The sequence below is a fragment of the Balaenoptera acutorostrata genome, chromosome X, assembly GCF_949987535.1.
Source record: "Balaenoptera acutorostrata chromosome X, mBalAcu1.1, whole genome shotgun sequence".
In the NCBI taxonomy this organism is placed as follows: Eukaryota; Metazoa; Chordata; class Mammalia; order Artiodactyla; family Balaenopteridae; genus Balaenoptera; species Balaenoptera acutorostrata.
The window spans coordinates 90,861,892-90,879,490 of record NC_080085.1 but is presented as its reverse complement, the minus strand read 5'-3'; the positions used below and the strand labels follow the sequence as shown (position 1 = coordinate 90,879,490).

The following is a 17,599-nucleotide window of genomic DNA, read 5'->3' as shown; positions in this document are numbered from 1 at the left end:
TCTGCTCCCCCGCCGGGGCGGGCAGGGCTGGGAGCTGAGGCTCGGGCTGCGGTCGGATCGCAGGGAGAGGACTGGGGCTGGCGGCGTGAACACAGCCTGAAGGGGTTGGAGCACCACAGCTAGCCGGGAGGGAGACCGGGAAAAGGTCTGCAGCTGCCGAAGAGGCAAGAGACTTTTTCTTGCCTCTTTGTTTCGCTGCGCGCAAGGAGAGGGGATTCAGAGCGCCGCCTAAATGAACTCCAGAGAAGGGCGCAAGCCACGGCGATCAGCGCGGACCCCAGAGACGGGCGTGAGACGCTGGGGCTGCTGCTGCCGCCTCCAAAAAGCCTGTGTGTGAGCACAGGTCACTCTCCACACCTCCCCTCCCGGGAGCCTGTGCAGCCCGCCACTGCCAGGGTCCCGGGATCCGGGGACAACATCCCCGGGAGAACGCACTGCACGCCTCGAGCTGGTGCAACGTCACGCCGGCCTCTGACGCTGCAGGCTCGCCCCGCCTCCTCTGTACCCCTCCCTCCCCGCGGCCTGAGTGAGCCAGAGCCCCCGAAGCAGCTGCTCCTTTAACCCCGTCCTGTCTGGGCGGGGAACAGACGCCCTCAGGCGACCTACACGCAGAGGCGGGTCCAAATCCAAAGCTGAACCCCAGGAGCTGTGCGAACAGGGAAGAGAAGGGGAAATCTCTCCCAGCAGCCTCAGAAGCAGCGGATTAAAGCTCCACAAACAACTTGATGTGCCTGCATCTGTTGAATACCTGAACAGACAACGAATCATCCCAAATTCAGGAGGTGGACTCTGTGAGCAGGAGATATTAATTTTTCCCCTTTTCCTTTTTTTTGTGAGTGTATATGTATATGCTTCTGGGTGAGATTTTGTCTGTATAGCTTTGCTTTACAATAGCTTTATTTTACTTCACTATATTATAGCCTCTTTCTTTCTTTCTTTCTATTTTTTCTCCCTTTTACTCTGAGCCGTGTGGATGAAAGGCTCTTGGTGCTCCAGCCAGGCATTAGGGCCGTGCCTCTGAGGTGGGAGAGCCAACTTCAGAACACTGGTCCACAAGAGACCTCCCAGCTCCACGTAATACCAAACGGCAAAAATCTCCCAGAGATCTCCATCTCAACATCAAGACCCAGCTTCACTCAACGACCAGCAAGCTACAGTGCTGGACACCCTATGCCAAACAACTAGCTAGACAGGAACACAACCCCATCCATTAGCAGAGAGGCTGCCTAAAATCAAAATAAGGCCACAGACACCCCAAAATACACCACCAGACGTGGACGTGCCCACCAGAAAGACAAGATCTAGCCTCATCCACCAGAACTCAGGCACTAGTTCCCTCCACCAGGAAGCCTACACAACCCACTGAACCAACCTTAGCCACTGGGGACAGATACCAAAAACAACGGGAACTACGAACCTGCAGCCTGTGAAAAGGAGACCCCAAACACAGTAAGATAGGCAAAATGAGACGACAGAAAAACACACAGCAGATGAAGGAGCAGGCTCAAAACACACTGGACTTAAAAATTAAGAGGAAATAGCTAGTCTACCTGAAAAAGAATTCAGAATAATGATAGTAAGGATGATCCAAAATCTTGGAAATAGAATAGACAAAATGCAAGAAACATTTAACAAGGGATGTAGAAGAACTAAAGAGGAACCAAGCAATGATGAAAAACACAATAAATGAAATTAAAAATACTCTAGATGGGATCAATAGTAGAATAACTGAGGCAGAAGAAAGGATAAGTGACCTAGAAGATAAAATGGTGGAAATAACTACTACAGAGCAGGATAAAGAAAAAAGAATGAAAAGAACTGAGGACAGTCTCAGGGACCTCTGGGACAACATTAAACGTGCCAACATTCGAATTATAGGGGTACCAGAAGAAGAAGAGAAAAAGAAAGGGACTGAGAAAATTTTTGAAGAGATTATAGTTGAAAACTTCCCTAATATGGGAAAGGAAATAGTTAATCAAGTCCTGGAAACACAGAGAGTCCCATACAGGATAAACCCAAGGAGGAACACGCCAAGACACATATTAATCAAACTGTCAAAAATTAAATACAAGGAAAACATATTAAAGGCAGCAAGGGAAAAAAAACAAATAACACACAAGGGAATCCCCATAAGGTTAACATCTGATCTCTCAGCAGAAACTCTGCAAGCCAGAAGGGAGTGGCAGGATATACTTAAAGTCATGAAGGAGAAAAACCTACAACCAAGATTACTCTACCCAGCAAGGATCTCATTCAGATTCGATGGAGAAATTAAAACCTTTACAGACAAGCAAAAGCTGAGAGAGTTCAGCACCACCAAACCAGCTTTACAACAAATGCTAAAGGAAATTCTCTAGGCAAGAAACACAAGAGAAGGAAAACACCTACAATAACAAACCCAATACATTTAAGAAAATGGGAATAGGAACATACATATCGATAATTACCTTGAATGTAAATGGATTAAATGCTCCCACCAAAAGACACAGGCTGGCTGAATGGATACAAAAACAAGACCCATATATATGCTGTCTACAAGAGACCCACTTCAGACCTAGGGACACATACAGACTGAAAGTGAGGGGATGGAAAAAGATATTCCATGCAAATGGAAATCAAAAGAAAGCTGGAGTAGCAATTCTCATATCAGACAAAATAGACTTTAAAATAAAGACTATTACAAGAGACAAAGAAGGACACTATATAATGATCAAGGGATCGATCCAAGAGGAAGGTATAACAATTGTAAATATTTATGCACCCAACATAGGAGCACCTCAATACATAAGGCAAATACTAACAGCCATAAAAGGGGAAATTGACAGCAACACAATCATAGTAGGGGACTTTAACACCCCACTTTCACCAATGGACAGATCATCCAAAATGAAAATAAATAAGGAAACACAAGCTTTAAATGATACATTAAACAATATGGACTTAATTGATATTTATAGGACATTCCACCCAAAAACAACAGAATACACATTTTTCTCAAGCGCTCATGGAACATTCTCCAGGATAGATCATATCTTGGGTCACAAATCAAGCCTTGGTAAATTTAAGAAAATTGAAATCGTATCAAGTATCTTTTCCGACCACAACGCTATGAGACTAGATATCAATTACAGGAAAAGATCTGTAAAAAATACAAACACATGGAGGCTACACAATACATTACTTAATAACGAAGTGATTACTGAAGAAATCAAAGGGGAAATCAAAAAATACCTAGAAACAAATGACAATGGAGACACGACGACCCAAAACCTATGGGACACAGCAAAAGCAGTGCTAAGAGGGAAGTTTATAGCAATACAAGCCTACCTCAAGAAACAGGAAACATCTCGAATAAACAACCTAACCTTGCACCTAAAGCAATTAGAGAAAGAAGAACAAAAAAACCCCAAAGCCAGCAGAAGGAAAGAAATTATAAAGATCAGGTCAGAAATAAATGAAAAAGAAATGAAGGAAACAATAGCAAAAATCAATGAAACTAAAAGCTGGTTCTTTGAGAAGATAAACAAAATTGATAAACCATTAGCCAGACTCATCAAGAGAAAAAGGGAGAAGACTCAGATCAATAGAATTAGAAATGAAAAAGGAGAAGTAACCACTGACACTGCAGAAATACAAAAGATCATGAGAGATTACTACAAGCAACTATATGCCAATAAAATGGACAACCTGGAAGAAATGGACAGATTCTTAGAAATGCACAAACTGCCGAGACTGAACCAGGAAGAAATAGAAAATATGAACAGACCAATCACAAGCACTGAAATTGAAACTGTGATTAAAAACCTTCCAACAAATAAAAGCCCAGGACCAGATGGCTTCACAGGCGAATTCTATCAAACATTTAGAGAAGAGCTAACACCTATCCTTCTCAAACTCTTCCAAAATATTGCAGAGGGAGGAACACTCCCAAACTCATTCTACAAGGCCACCATCACCCTGATACCAAAACCAGACAAAGATGTCACAAAGAAAGAAAACTACAGGCCAATATCACTGATGAACATAGATGCAAACATCCTCAACAAAATACTAGCAAACAGAATCCAACAGCACATTAAAAGGATCATACACCATGATCAAGTGGGGTTTATCCCAGGAATGCAAGGATTCTTCAATATACGCAAATCAATCAATGTGATACACCATATTAACAAATTGAAGGAGAAAAACCATATGATCATCTCAACAGATGCAGTGAAAGCTTTTGACAAAATTCAACACCCATTTATGATAAAAGCCCTGCAGAAAGTAGGCATAGAGGGAACTTTCCTCAACATAATAAAGGCCATATATGACAAACCCACAGCCAACATTGTCCTCAATGGTGAAAAACTGAAACCATTTCCACTAAGATCAGGAACAAGACAAGGTTGCCCACTCTCACCACTATTATTCAACATAGTTTTGGAAGTGTTAGCCACAGCAATCAGAGAAGACAAAGAAATAAAAGGAATCCAAATTGGAAAAGAAGAAGTAAAGCTGTCACTATTTGCAGATGACATGATACTATACATAGAGAATCCTAAAGATGCTACCAGAAAACTCCTAGAGCTAATCAATGAATTTGGTAAAGTAGCAGGATACAAAATTAATGCACAGAAATCTCTTGCATTTCTATACACTAATGACGAAAAATCTGAAAGTGAAATTAAGAAAACACTCCCATTTACCATTGCAACAAAAAGAATAAAATATCTAGGAATAAACCTACCTAAGGAGACAAAAGAGCTGTATGCAGAAAATTATAAGACACTGATGAAAGAAATTAAAGATGATACAAATAGATGGAGAGATATACCATGTTCCTGGATTGGAAGAATCAACATTGTGAAAATGTCTCTACTACCCAAAGCAATCTACAGATTCAATGCAATCCCTATCAAACTACCACTGGCATTTTTCACAGAACTAGAACAAAAAATTTCACAATTTGTATGGAAACACAAAAGACCCCGAATAGCCAAAGCAATCTTGAGAACGAAAAATGGAGCTGGGGGAATCAGGCTCCCTGACTTCAGACTATATTACAAAGCTTCAGTAATCAAGACAGTTTGGTATTGGCACAAAAACAGAAGTATAGATCAATGGAACAGGATAGAAAGCCCAGAGATAAACCCACACACATATGGTCAACTTATCTTTGATAAAGGAGGTAAGCATATACAGTGGAGAAAAGACAGCCTCTTCAATAAGTGGTGCTGGGAAAATTGGACAGGAACATGTAAAAGTATGAAATTAGAACACTCCCTGACACCATGCACAAAAATAAATTCAAAATGGATTAAAGACCTAAGTGTAAGGGCAGACACTATCAAACTCTTAGAGGAAAACATAGGCAGAACACTCTATGACATACATCACAGCAAGATTCTTTTTGACCCAGCTCCCAGAGAAATGGAAATAAGAACACAAATAAACAAATGGGACCTAATGAAACTTAAAAGCTTTTGCACAGCAAAGGAAACCATAAACAAGACCAAAAGACAACCCTCAGAATGGGAGAAAATATTTGCAAATGAAGCAACTGACAAAGGATTAATCTCCAAGATTTACAAGCAGCTCATGCAGCTCAATAACAAAAAAACGAACAACCCAATCCAAAAATGGGCAGAAGATCTAAATAGACATTTCTCCAAAGAAGATATACAGATGGCCTACAGACACATGAAAGAATGCTCAACATCATTAATCATTAGAGAAATGCAAATCAAAACTACAATGAGATATCATCTCACACCGGTCAGAATGGCCATCATCAAAAAATCTAGAAACAATAAATGCTGGAGAGGGTGTGGAGGAAAGGGAACCCTCTTGCACTGTTGGTGGGAATGTAAATTGATACAGCCACTATGGAGAACAGTATGGAGGTTCCTTAAAAAACTACAAATAGAACTACCATACGACCCAGCAATCCCACTACTGGGCATATACCCTGAGAAAACCATAGGTCAAAAAGAGTCATGTACCAAAATGTTCATTGCAGCTCTATTTACAATAGCCAGGACATGGAAGCAACCTAAATGTCCATCGACAGATGAATGGATAAAGAAGATGTGGCACATATATACAATGGAATATTACTCAGCCATAAAAAGAAATGAAATGGAGGTTTTTGTAATGAGGTGGATGGAGTTAGAGTCTGTCATACAGAGTGAAGTAAGTCAGAAAGAGAAAAACAAATACAGTATGCTAACACATATATATGGAATCTAAGGGAAAAAAAAAAAGGCCATGAAGAACCTAGCGGCAAGACGGGAATAAAGACACAGACCTACTAGAGAATGGACTTGAGGATATGGGGAGGGGGTGGGGTGAGATGTGACAGGGTAAGAGAGTGTCATGGACATATATACACTACCAAATGTAAAATAGATAGCTAGTGGGAAGCAGCCGCATAGCACAGGGAGATCAGCTCGGTGCTTTGTGACCACCTAGAGGGGTGGGATGGGGAGGGTGGGAGGGAGGGAGATGCAAGAGGGAAGAGAAATGGGAACATATTGTATATGTATAACTGATTCACTTTGTTATAAAGCAGATGCTAACACACTATTGTAAGGCAATTATACTTCAATAAAGATGTTTGAAAAAAAATAGCAAAAAAAAAGAATTCTAATTAATACATATAATTAAAACTGCTAAAATTACTATGGGAAATTATTTCATCTCTGTATGTAAGAAAAGTAGGATGTTTGGGGATAAGAAAAGGTGTGAGGTATGGAGATGCATTTTTGGTAAAGGAAAAGGTAATTTTGTCCTACAGTAGAATGACTTATTGTTTCAGAATGAGAAAGAGGAGAATACAGGACACACTAAATGGATATAGAAAGTAGAGGAGAGAGAAAGAGAAATTTACTTTGTATGGTCAAGCTGGCTAAAATTGAATGAATTTATTATAAAGGTTTAATTTTTTTATTTTATTTTTTTGGATGTATGTTTTTAAACTTTTTATTTTATATTGGTGTATAGCTCATTAACAATGTTGTGATAGTTTCAGGTGCACAGCAAAGCGACTCCGCCATACATATACATGTATCCATTCTCCCCGAAACTCCCCTCCCATCCAGGCTGCCGCATAGCATTGAGCAGAGTTCCCTGTGCTATACAGTACACCCTTGTTGGTGATCCATTTTAAATATAGCAGTGTGTACATGTCAACCCCAAACTCCCTAACTATCCCTTCCCTCCTGGTAACTGTAAGTCTGCTCTCTAAGTCTGTGAATCTGTTTCTGTTTTGGAAATAAGTTCGTTTGTATCATTTCTTTTTAGATTCCCCATATAAGCAATATCATGCAATATTTCTCTTTCCTGTCTGACTTACTTCACTCAGTATGACAGTCTCTAGGTCCATCCATGTTGCTGCAAATGGCATTATTTCATTCTTTTTTTACAGCTGAGTAATATTCCATTGTATATATGTACCACTTCTTCTCTATCCATTCCTGTGTCGATGGACATTTAGGTTGCTTCTATGTCTTGGCTATTGTAAACAGTGCTGCAATGAACATTGGGGTGCGTGCATCCTTTCGGACCATGTTTTTCTCTGGATGAATACTCAGGAGTAGGATTGCAAGATCATATGGTAGCTCTATTTTTAGTTGTTTAATGAACCTCCATACTGTTCTCCATAGTGGCTGTACCAATTTACATTCCCAACAACAGTGTAGGAGGGTTCCCTTCTCTCCACACCCTCTCCAATATTTATTGTTTGTAGACTTTTTGGTGATGGCCATTCTGACTAGTGTGAGGTGATATCTCATTGTAGTTTTGATTTGCATTTCTGTAATACTTAGCGATGTTGAACATCTTTTCATGTGTTTGTTGGCAATCTGTATGTCTTCTTTGAAGAAATGTCTATTTAGGTGTTCTGCCCATTTTTGATTGGGTTGTTTGTTTTGATGATATTAAGCTGCATGAGCTATTTGTATATTTTGGAAACTAATCCCTTGTCGATCACATCATTTGCAAACATTTTCTCCCAATCTGTGGGTTGTCTTTTCGTTTTATTTATGGTTTCCTTTGCTGTGCAAAAGCTTTTGAGTTTAATTAGGCCCCATTTGTTTATTTTTCTTTTTTTTTTTTTTTTAAAGGATTTTCTTATTTATTTATTTATTTATTTATTTATTTATTTTTGGCTGTGTTGGGTCTTCGGTTCGTGCGAGGGCTTTCTCCAGTTGCGGCAAGCGGGGGCCACTCTTCATCGCGGTGCGGGGACCGCTCTTCATCGCGGTATTTTTCTTTTTATTTCCATTACTCTGGGAGATGGATTGAAAAAGATATTGATGCAATTTATGACAGAGTGCTCTGCCTATGTTTTCCTCTAGGAGTTTTATAGTGTCCAGTCTCATATTTAAGTCTTTAATCCATTTTGACCTTATTTTTGTGTATGGTGTTAAAGAATGATATAATTTTATTTTTTTTACATGTAGCTGTTCAGTTTTCCCAGCAACATTTGTTGAAGAGACTGTCTTTCCACCATTGTATAGTATTTCCTCCGTTGTCATAGATTAATTGACCATAGGTGCATGGGTTTATTTCTGGGCTTTCTATCCCGTTCCATTGATCTATATTTCTATTTTCTTGCCAGTACCATACTGTTTTGATGACTGTAACTTTGTAGTATAGTCTGAAGTCAGGGAGCCTGATTCCTCCAGCTCCATTTTTCTTTCTCAACATTGCTTTGGCTATTCAGGGTCTTTTGTGTCTCCATACAAATTTTAAGATTTTTTGTTCCAGTTCTGTGAAAAAATGCCATTGGCAATTTGGTAGGGATTGCATTGAATCTGTAGATTGCCTTGGGTAGTATAGTCATTTTGACAATATTGATTCTTCAAATCCAGGAACATGGTACATCCTTCCATCTGTTTGTCTCTTCTTCGATTTTTCCATCAGCATCTTATAGTTTTTGGAGTACAGGTCTTTTGTCTCCTTAGGTAGGTTTACTCCTAGGTATTTTATTCTTTTTGATGTGATGGTAAATGGGATTGTTTCTTGAATTTCACTTTCTGATCTTTCATTGTTAGTGTATAGAAATGCCACAGTTTTCTGTGTATTAATTTTGTAGCCTGCAACTTTACCAGATTCATTGATGAGCTCTAGTAGTTTTCTGGTAGCATCTTTAGGATTTTCTATATATAGTATCATCTGCAAACAGTGACAGTTTTACTTCTTCTTTTCCAATTTGGATTCCTTTTATTTCTTTTTCTTCTCTGATTGCCATAGCTAGGACTTCCAAAAACTATGCTGAATAAAAGTTGTGAGAGTGGACATCCTTGTCTTGTTCCTGATCGAAGAGGAAATGCTTTCAGCTTTTCACTGTCGAGTATGATGTTAGCTGTAGGTTTGTCATATAAGGCCTTTATTGTGTTGAGCTATGTTCCCTCTATGCCAACTTTCTGGAGAGTTTTTATCATAAATGGGTGCTGAATTTTGTCAAAAGCTTTTTCTGCATCTATTGAAATGATTATGTGGTTTTTATTCTTCAATTTGTTGATGTGGTGTATCACACTGATTGATTTGTGGATATTGAAAAATCCTTGCATCCCTGGGATAAATCCCAGTTGATCATGGTGTATGAACCTTTTAATGTATTGTTGGATTCGAATTGCTAGTATTGTGTTGAGGATTTTTGCATCTATGTTCATCAGTGATATTGGCCAGTAATTTTCTTTTTTGTGTGGTATCTCTGTCTGGTTTTGGTATCAGGGTTATGGTGGCCTCACTTGAATGAGTTTGGGAGTGTTCCTTCCTCTGCAATGTTTTGGAACAGTTTGAGAAGGATAGGTGTTAGCTCTTCTCTAAATGTTTGATAGAATTCACCTGTGAAGCCATGTGGTCCTGGGCTTTTGTTTGTTGGAAGATTTTTAATCACAGTCTCAATTTCAGTGCTTGTGATTGGTCTGTTCATATTTTCTATTTCTTCCTGGTTCAATCTTGGGAGACTGTACCTTACTAAGAATTTGTGCATTTCTTCCAGGTTGTCCATTTTATTGGCATACAGTTGCCTGTAGTAATATCTTATGATCCTTTGTATTTCTGTGGTGTCAGTTGTAACTTCTCCTTTTTCATTTCTAATTTTATTGATTTGAGTCCTCTCCCTTTTTTTCTTGATGAGTCTGGCTAAAGGTTTATCAATTTTGTTTATCTTTTCAAAGAACCAGCTTTTAGTTTCATTGATCTTTGCTGTTGTCTTCTTTGTCTCTATTTCATTTATTTCTGATCTGATCTTTATGATTTCTTTCCTTCTACTAGCTTTAGGTTTTGTTTGTTCTTCTTTCTCTAGTTGCTTTAGGTGTAAGGTTAGGTTGTTTATCTGAGATTTTTCTTGTTTCCTGAGGTAAGATTGTATTGCTATAAACTTTCCTCTTAGAACAGCCTTTGCTGAATCCCATAGGTTTTGGATCATTGTGTTTTCATTTTCATTTGTCTCTAGGTATTTTTTTAATTTTCTCTTTGATTTCTTCAGTGAACCATTGTTTGTTTAGTAGCATATTGTTTAGCCTCCACGTGTTTGTGTTTTCTATAGTTTTTTTCTTGTAGTTTATTTCTAATCTCATAGCATTGTGGCTGGAAAAGATGCTTGATACATTTTCAATTTTCTTAAATTTACTGAGGCTTGCTTTGTGGCCCAGCATGTCATCAGTCCTGGAGAATGTTCCACGTGCACTTGAGAAGAATGTGTATTCTGCTGCTTTTGGATGAAATGCTCTATAAATATCAATTAAGTCCATCTGGTCTAATGTGTCATTTAAGACCTGTGTTTCCTTATTGATTTTCTGTCTGGATGATCTGTCCATTGATGAAAGTGGGGTATTAAAGTCCCCCACTCTTATTGTGTTACTGTCGATTTCTCCCTTTATTGCTGTTAATATTCCCCTTAAATATTGTGGTGCTCCTATGTTGGATGCATATATATTTACAATTGTTATATTTTCTTCTTGGATTGATCTCTTCATCATTATGTAGTGTCCTTCTTTGTCTCTTATAAGAGCCTTTATTTTAAAGTCTACTTTTTTCTGAGATGAGTATTGCGACTCCAGCTTTCTTTTGATTTCCGTTTGCATGGCATACCTTCTTCCGTCCTGTCACTTTCAGTCTGCATGTGTCCCTAGGTCTGAGGTGGGTCTCTCGTAGACAGCATATATACGGGTCTTGTTTTTGTATCCATTAAGCCAGTCTGTGTCTTTTGGTTGGTGCATTTAATCCATTTACATTTAAGGTAATTATCGATATGTGTGTTCCTATTGCCATTTTCTTAATTTTTTCGGGTTTGTTTTTGTAGATCATTTTCATCCCTTCCTCTTTCGTTCTCTTCTCTTGTGATTTGATGACCATCTTTAGTGTTGTGTTTGGGTTACTTTTTCTTTTTTTTGTGTGTATCTATTGTAGTTTTGGGGTTTGCTGTTCCCATGAGGTTTTGATATAGCCGTCTATATATGTACAGGGCTGTTTTAAGTTGCTAGTCTTTTTCCCACCTAGAGAAGTTCCTTTAGCATTTGTTGCAAAGCTGGTCTGGTGGTGCTGAATTCTCTTTGCTTTCGCTTGTCTGTAAAGCTTGTGATTTCTCCATTAAATCTGAATTAGAGCCTTGCTGGGTAGCGTATTTTGGCTGTAGGTTCTTCCCTTTCATCGCTTTAAACATATTGTGCCATTCCCTTCTGGCTTGCAGAGTTTCTGCTGAGAAATCAGCTGATAACCTTATGGGAGTTCCCTTGTATGTTATTTGTCATTTTTCCCTTGTTGCTTTTAGTATTGTTTCTTTGTCTTTAATTTTTGTCAATTTGATGACTATGTGCCTCAGCATGTTCCTCCTTGGGTTTTTCCTGGCTGGAACTCTGTGCTTCCTGGACTTGGTTGACTGTTTCCTTTCACATGTTAGGGAATTTTTCAGCTATTATCTCTTCAAATATTTTCTTGGGTCCTTTCTCTCTCCTCCTTCTGCGACCCCTGTAACGCGAATGTTGGTGCGTTTAATGTTGTCCCAGAGGTCTCTTAGGCTGTCTTCATCTCTTTTTTCTTTATTGTGTTCCACGGCAGTGATTTCCACCATTCTGTCTTCCAGGTTACTTATCTGTTCTTCTGCCTCAGTTATTCTGTTATTAATTCCTTCTAGTGTATTTTTAATTTCAGCTATTGTATTGTTCATCTCTGTTTGTTCTTTAGTTCTTCTAGGTCTTTTTCAAACATTTCTTGCACCTTCTCCATCCTTGCCTCCATTCTTTTTCCGAGATCCTGGATCACCTTCACTTTCATTATTCTGAATTCTTTTTCTGGAAGGTTTCCTATCTCCACTTCATTTAGTTTTTTTTTCTGAGGTTTTACCTTGTTCCTTCATCTGGGACATAATCCTCACCTTTTCATTTTGTCTAACTTTCTGTGGTTGTGGTTTTCATTCTGCAGGCTGCAGGATTATAGTACTTCTTGCTTCTTCTGTCTGCCCTCTGGTGGATGAGGCTATCTAAGAGGCTTGTGCAAGCTTCCTGATGAGTGGAACTGGTGGTGGGTAGGCAGGGCATGCTCAGTAAAACTTTAATCCACTTGTCTGCTGATGGGAGGGCTGTGTTCCCTCCATGTTGGTGTTTGGCCTGAGGCGACCCTGCACTGGAGCCTGCAAGCTGTTTGGTGGGGCTAATGGGGGCCTCCGGGAGGGTTCACACCAATGAGTACTTACCAGAAGTGGTGCTGCCAGTGTCCTTGTCCCCATGGTGAGCCAAAGCCACCCCCAGCTCTGCAGAAGACCCTCCAACACTAGCAGGTAGGTTTGGTTCAGTCTCCTGTGGGGTCACTGCTCCTTTCCCCTGGGTCCTGGTGCGCATAAGACTTTGTGTGTGCCCTCCAAGAGTGGGGTCTCTTGTTTCCCCCAGTCCTGTGGAAGTCCTGCAATCACATCCTGCTGGCCTTCAAAGTCCGGTTCTCTGGGGATTCCTCCTCCTGTTGCTGAGCCCCCAGGTTGGGAAGCCTGACACGTGGCTCAGAGCCTTCACTCCAGTGGGAGAACTTCTGTCGTATAATGGTTCTCCAGCTTGTGAGTCGCCCACCCAGCAATTATGGGATTTGATTTTATCATGATTGTGCCCCTCCTACCGTCTCATTGTGGCTTCTCCTTTGTCTTTGGATGTGGGGTATCTTATTTTGCGGGTTCCAGCGTCTTCCTGTCAATGGTTATTCAGAAGATAGTTGTGATTCTGGTACTCTGGCAAGAAGGGGTGCACACACATCCTTCTAACCCCCCATCTTGAGCCACTCTTCCATAAATGTTTAAACGATAAGCTTTAATATCAATAGTATATTTATGTTAAAATAAAACAATTTTCTTTCATCTGCTATGAAGACAGGGTTTCTTTGACTGTAGGTCTGCTCTTGATAAGAGATTGGGAAAGGTTTTTCTGCACCTTTTAAATAATCTGCCTAGAAAGGGGATAGTTTTTCTCTTTCCAAAATAATTTCCTGTGCTTCATGTTGTGTTTATCATGTCTTTAACTACATAAGAAAACTGTCTTCTCAGTATTAAAATAGCTAAGTTTTGCTCACAACTATGTATCCTGCTGTATTTGCTTTTAAATTCTTTTATTGTCACTTCGGTTAAATAGATAATTAAGTATTGTTCCATAATGGTCTGTGATCCCATTTAGTCAAATGTCCCTTTCTCTTAAACTATCTAGAACCCCATGTTATTTTGGGGATCTCAAGAAGAGATAAAAATAGCAAAAATCATTAGAAAACCTTGGTGTATACTGTTCATGGATAAGTACTCTGAAGAGGTGAGTGTGTCCATTGTAAAGCAATTATACTTCAATAAAGATGTTTAAAAAAAAAGCATGCATCCATATATAAGAAGACTGGAAGGAAAATAAAAATGTTGATGCATTGGAAAAAAAAAAAAAGTACAGAGCTCTTCAATTCTAAACCCTTAATTAAAAGCCTTTTACTTGAACACCCCCAGCCGCAAAAATGTACAGAGATGGCTCCATCTAGCACCGTATATTATTTAGATGCATCCGTATACACAGTGAGATTAAAAGAGTGCAAGTATTAGTCTACTAAACAAAATCAACCAATCAGTCAATCAGTCAATCATGGGCAATTTGCCCCCCTCCAATTTAAACATTGTGCATTTACCAGGCACCCTGTTTTAGATCATTTTTATTTTAATCTGTCAGAAATTCCAGATTTTTACTACTTATATTAAATAACTTCTAAGGGACACTTGTCATTAAATAATATCTAATATTAAGAAAAGGAAATGTATTTGATCTGCAGTATGTAGTATTAATATAATCTGTATAATGTGTTATTTGAAATTTCCACTCTATTTTCCAAGGAATAAAGCATTGATACTAAATACAAAAAAAAAAAAGAGGTGAGTGTGTATCTGTTTTCAGAAATTTTGTTATGCAAATATAACCTGCATTTTTAAGATGAGCAATGAGATGATACCCTACATACGGTTTTGTACACTGCTTTTTTTCTACAAACACCATATTATGGAGGTCAATTCACGCCAATCAGTATAAGCCCACATAATAATAAAATGGCCTTAAACACTAATGGTCAATTTAGGTATGATAATCATAAGAACTGTTAATTATAACTGCTGACTCCCTCAGTTCCCCACACTGTGGTAAGTGCTAAACCTGTACTTGCTCATTTAATCCTCATCACAACCTATGAGGAGGAGCTCCTGTTGCCCGACTAACCATCAGGGGACTGAGGCACAGTGATGGCAGTGCTAGCCAGTCACAAGATTAAGATATGACTTCTGGGTGGCAGCTGAGCCCCACATCTAACTAGTGTACACTAGTGCTTCTTATCTGATAAGACCCTCAACCTTACTGTTCATCAGGGCACAGCAAAATAAAACTAACGTCCCATGGTTTTTTCTCAGTTAGCTGGGCAAAAGTTTAAACAACAGATCTTAATCAGTGTGGTTTGGAATTTGGAGACCTGTGTCCTGTTATATTGTGGAAGGGGCTCCTCCAACATTCTGTCTCCCTTCCTGTGCCTCAGGGATGTTCCCCTACTAAAGTGGATAACTCTCCTGTGCTTGGAGCAGAAAATGTTTATGTTTCTCCAGCCTTTTTAATATTTTGTATAATTGCAAGGGCAATAGGAATTTATTACAGTTAAAAATAGATAACATACAAATGGAAATAAAATAATAATACCTCAAAGCCCACCATCTGAAGAAAAGTCCTTCTAGGCGCTTAGCGCCGAGCCGGCTGAGAGGAAGATGTGTTGGGTGCAGGGCTTGGGCTGCTGCTCTCGCCCCTTCGGTCACCGCCCCTGGAAACCCCTTTTGTAAAGCCTATACAGTTCAGACCCCCGATCAGACCCCCGAGAGTACGTCTCCAACTGCTGCTACAGAGGTTTATTCAACAGCTTTAGCTGTTTGCCATGGACCACTGGACCTCTCTGACTTTCTGATCAAAGCTCGTGAGCTAAAGGACGATGAACATCAAAGAAGAGTCATACAGTGTTTGCAGGAATTACATGAGGACCTTCAAGGATACAGTATAGAGGCAGAAGGCCTTGTTTTCTAAGGTACAGGGAAAACAATGGTGATGGACATGTTTTATGCTTATGTGGAAATGAAGAGGAAAAAACGGGTTCATTTTCATGGTTTCATGCTAGATGTTCACAAAAGAATACACCGCCTTAAACAGAGTTTGCCAAAAAGGAAACCAGGACTCATGGCTAAATCATACCATCCAATAGCTCCTATAGCTGAAGAAATCAGTGAAGAAGCATGTCTCTTATGTTTTGATGAATTTCACGTCACGGACACTGCTGATGCCATGATTCTGAAACAGCTTTTTGAAAACCTGTTCAAAAATGGGGTCGTCGTTGTGGCAACATCCAACTGGCCACCAGATGATCTCTATAAAAATGGACTCCAAAGAGCTAACTTTGTACCATTCGTAGCTGTCCTGAAGGTCTCTGAGGCAATGAGAGAGTGGGATGCATGTATGTGGGCAATGCTGTATTTCTTTCTGGAATACTGTAATATGCTCCGGCTAGATTCTGGGATAGATGATCGGAAAAAGGAACTTCCTGCTGCAGGAGAACTCTACTATCTCACAAGTGAAGCTGATGTGGAGGCTGTCATGGATAAGTTGTTTGGTGAGCTGGCTCAGAAACAAAGCGATTTAACTAGACCAAGGACTCTAAAAGTGCAAGGCAGAGAGCTGCGGCTGCATAAAGCCTGTGGAGCCGTTGCCGACTGCACATCTGAAGAGCCATGTGAGAGAGATCCCATCCAGGACACCACATTACCTTTAGTCATCATGCCTCCTTAGATTCCTCTTAGCTGTGACAATTTCTCAGACTTTCCTTCTTTTTGATGACCCTGACAGTTTTGAGGAATACTGGTCAGTTATTTTGTAGACTGTCCCTCAAATGGGATTTGTCTGATGTTTTTCTCATGATTTGACTGGAACTGTGGGCTTTGGGAGGAAGACCACAGAGGTCAAGTGCTATTTTCATCAGATCATATCAAGGGCACATATGATCAATATGACTTAACACTGTTGATGTTAACCTTGATCACACTTGTCTGAGGTAGTGTTTGTCCCCACTGTAAAGTTACTCTTTTCCCCCTCTTTCCATAGTGAACTCTTTGGAAGGAAGTTCTTGCTGAGTTCTCATGTAGCAGCGAAGAAGAAAATCCACAATTATCTAACAAGGCTGTTAAAATACTTTTCCCTTTTCCAACTACACATTTGTGTGAGGCTAGATTTTCTTATATGACTCAACCAAAGCAACATATAACAATAGTCTGACTGTAGAAGCAGGTATGAGAATTCCACTATCTTCTATTACGCCAGACATTAAAGAGATTTGCCCAAAGTATAAAACAATGCTACTCTTCTTACTATTTTCATTTTAGAAATATAATTATTTTCATAAAAATGTTATTTCTGTTAATTTTATGGGTTGAATATAATGGTTTTATCATTGTTATTTTAAATAAATTAATAAATATTTTATAAATTTTATTTATTTATTTATTTATTTGGCTGTGTTGGGTCTTCGTTTCCGTGCGAGGGCTTTCTCCAGTTGCGGCGAGCGGGGGCCACTCTTCATCGCGGTGCGCGGCCCTCTCACTGTCGCGGCCTCTCCCGTTGCGGAGCACAGGCTGCAGACGCGCAGGCCCAGCAGCTGTGTCTCACGGGCCTAGTTGCTCTGCGGCATGTGGGATCTTCCCAGACCAGGGCTCGAACCCGTGTCCCCTGCATTGGCAGGCGGACTCTCAACCACTGCGCCACCAGGGAAGCCCCCCAGGCCACTCTTAATTTAGCAATTTTCGTAGTGCATATAAAATGAGAAGTAATTGAACCAATTTTTAATTCTTAAAAAACTTTCCAAGCACACATTTCCTGAACAAAACGGAGCCAGCAGAAGCTGGAAGAAGAAAGGATGAATTCTCCTCTGGAAGCTTGACCCTGCCGACACCTTGATTTCAGATTTCTGGTCTCTAAAACTATGGGATAATGCATTTCTCTTGTTCTAAGCCACGAAGTTCCTGTTAATTAGTAACAGCAGCCCTAGGAAGCAAACACACTCACTAACCATATACCCCAAA

General features: G+C 39.8%; 1 protein-coding gene across 1 annotated transcript; it reads left to right on the top strand.

The window, feature by feature from the left end:
- Positions 1 to 11,801: 11,801 nt before the first annotated feature.
- LOC102997620 (AFG1-like ATPase) lies at positions 11,802 to 16,313 on the top strand. Its single transcript, XM_057537681.1, is given in 2 exon segments — positions 11,802 to 11,817; positions 15,226 to 16,313. Coding segments are annotated over 2 exon segments (1,104 nt in total).
- The last annotated feature ends 1,286 nt before the right edge of the window (positions 16,314 to 17,599 follow it).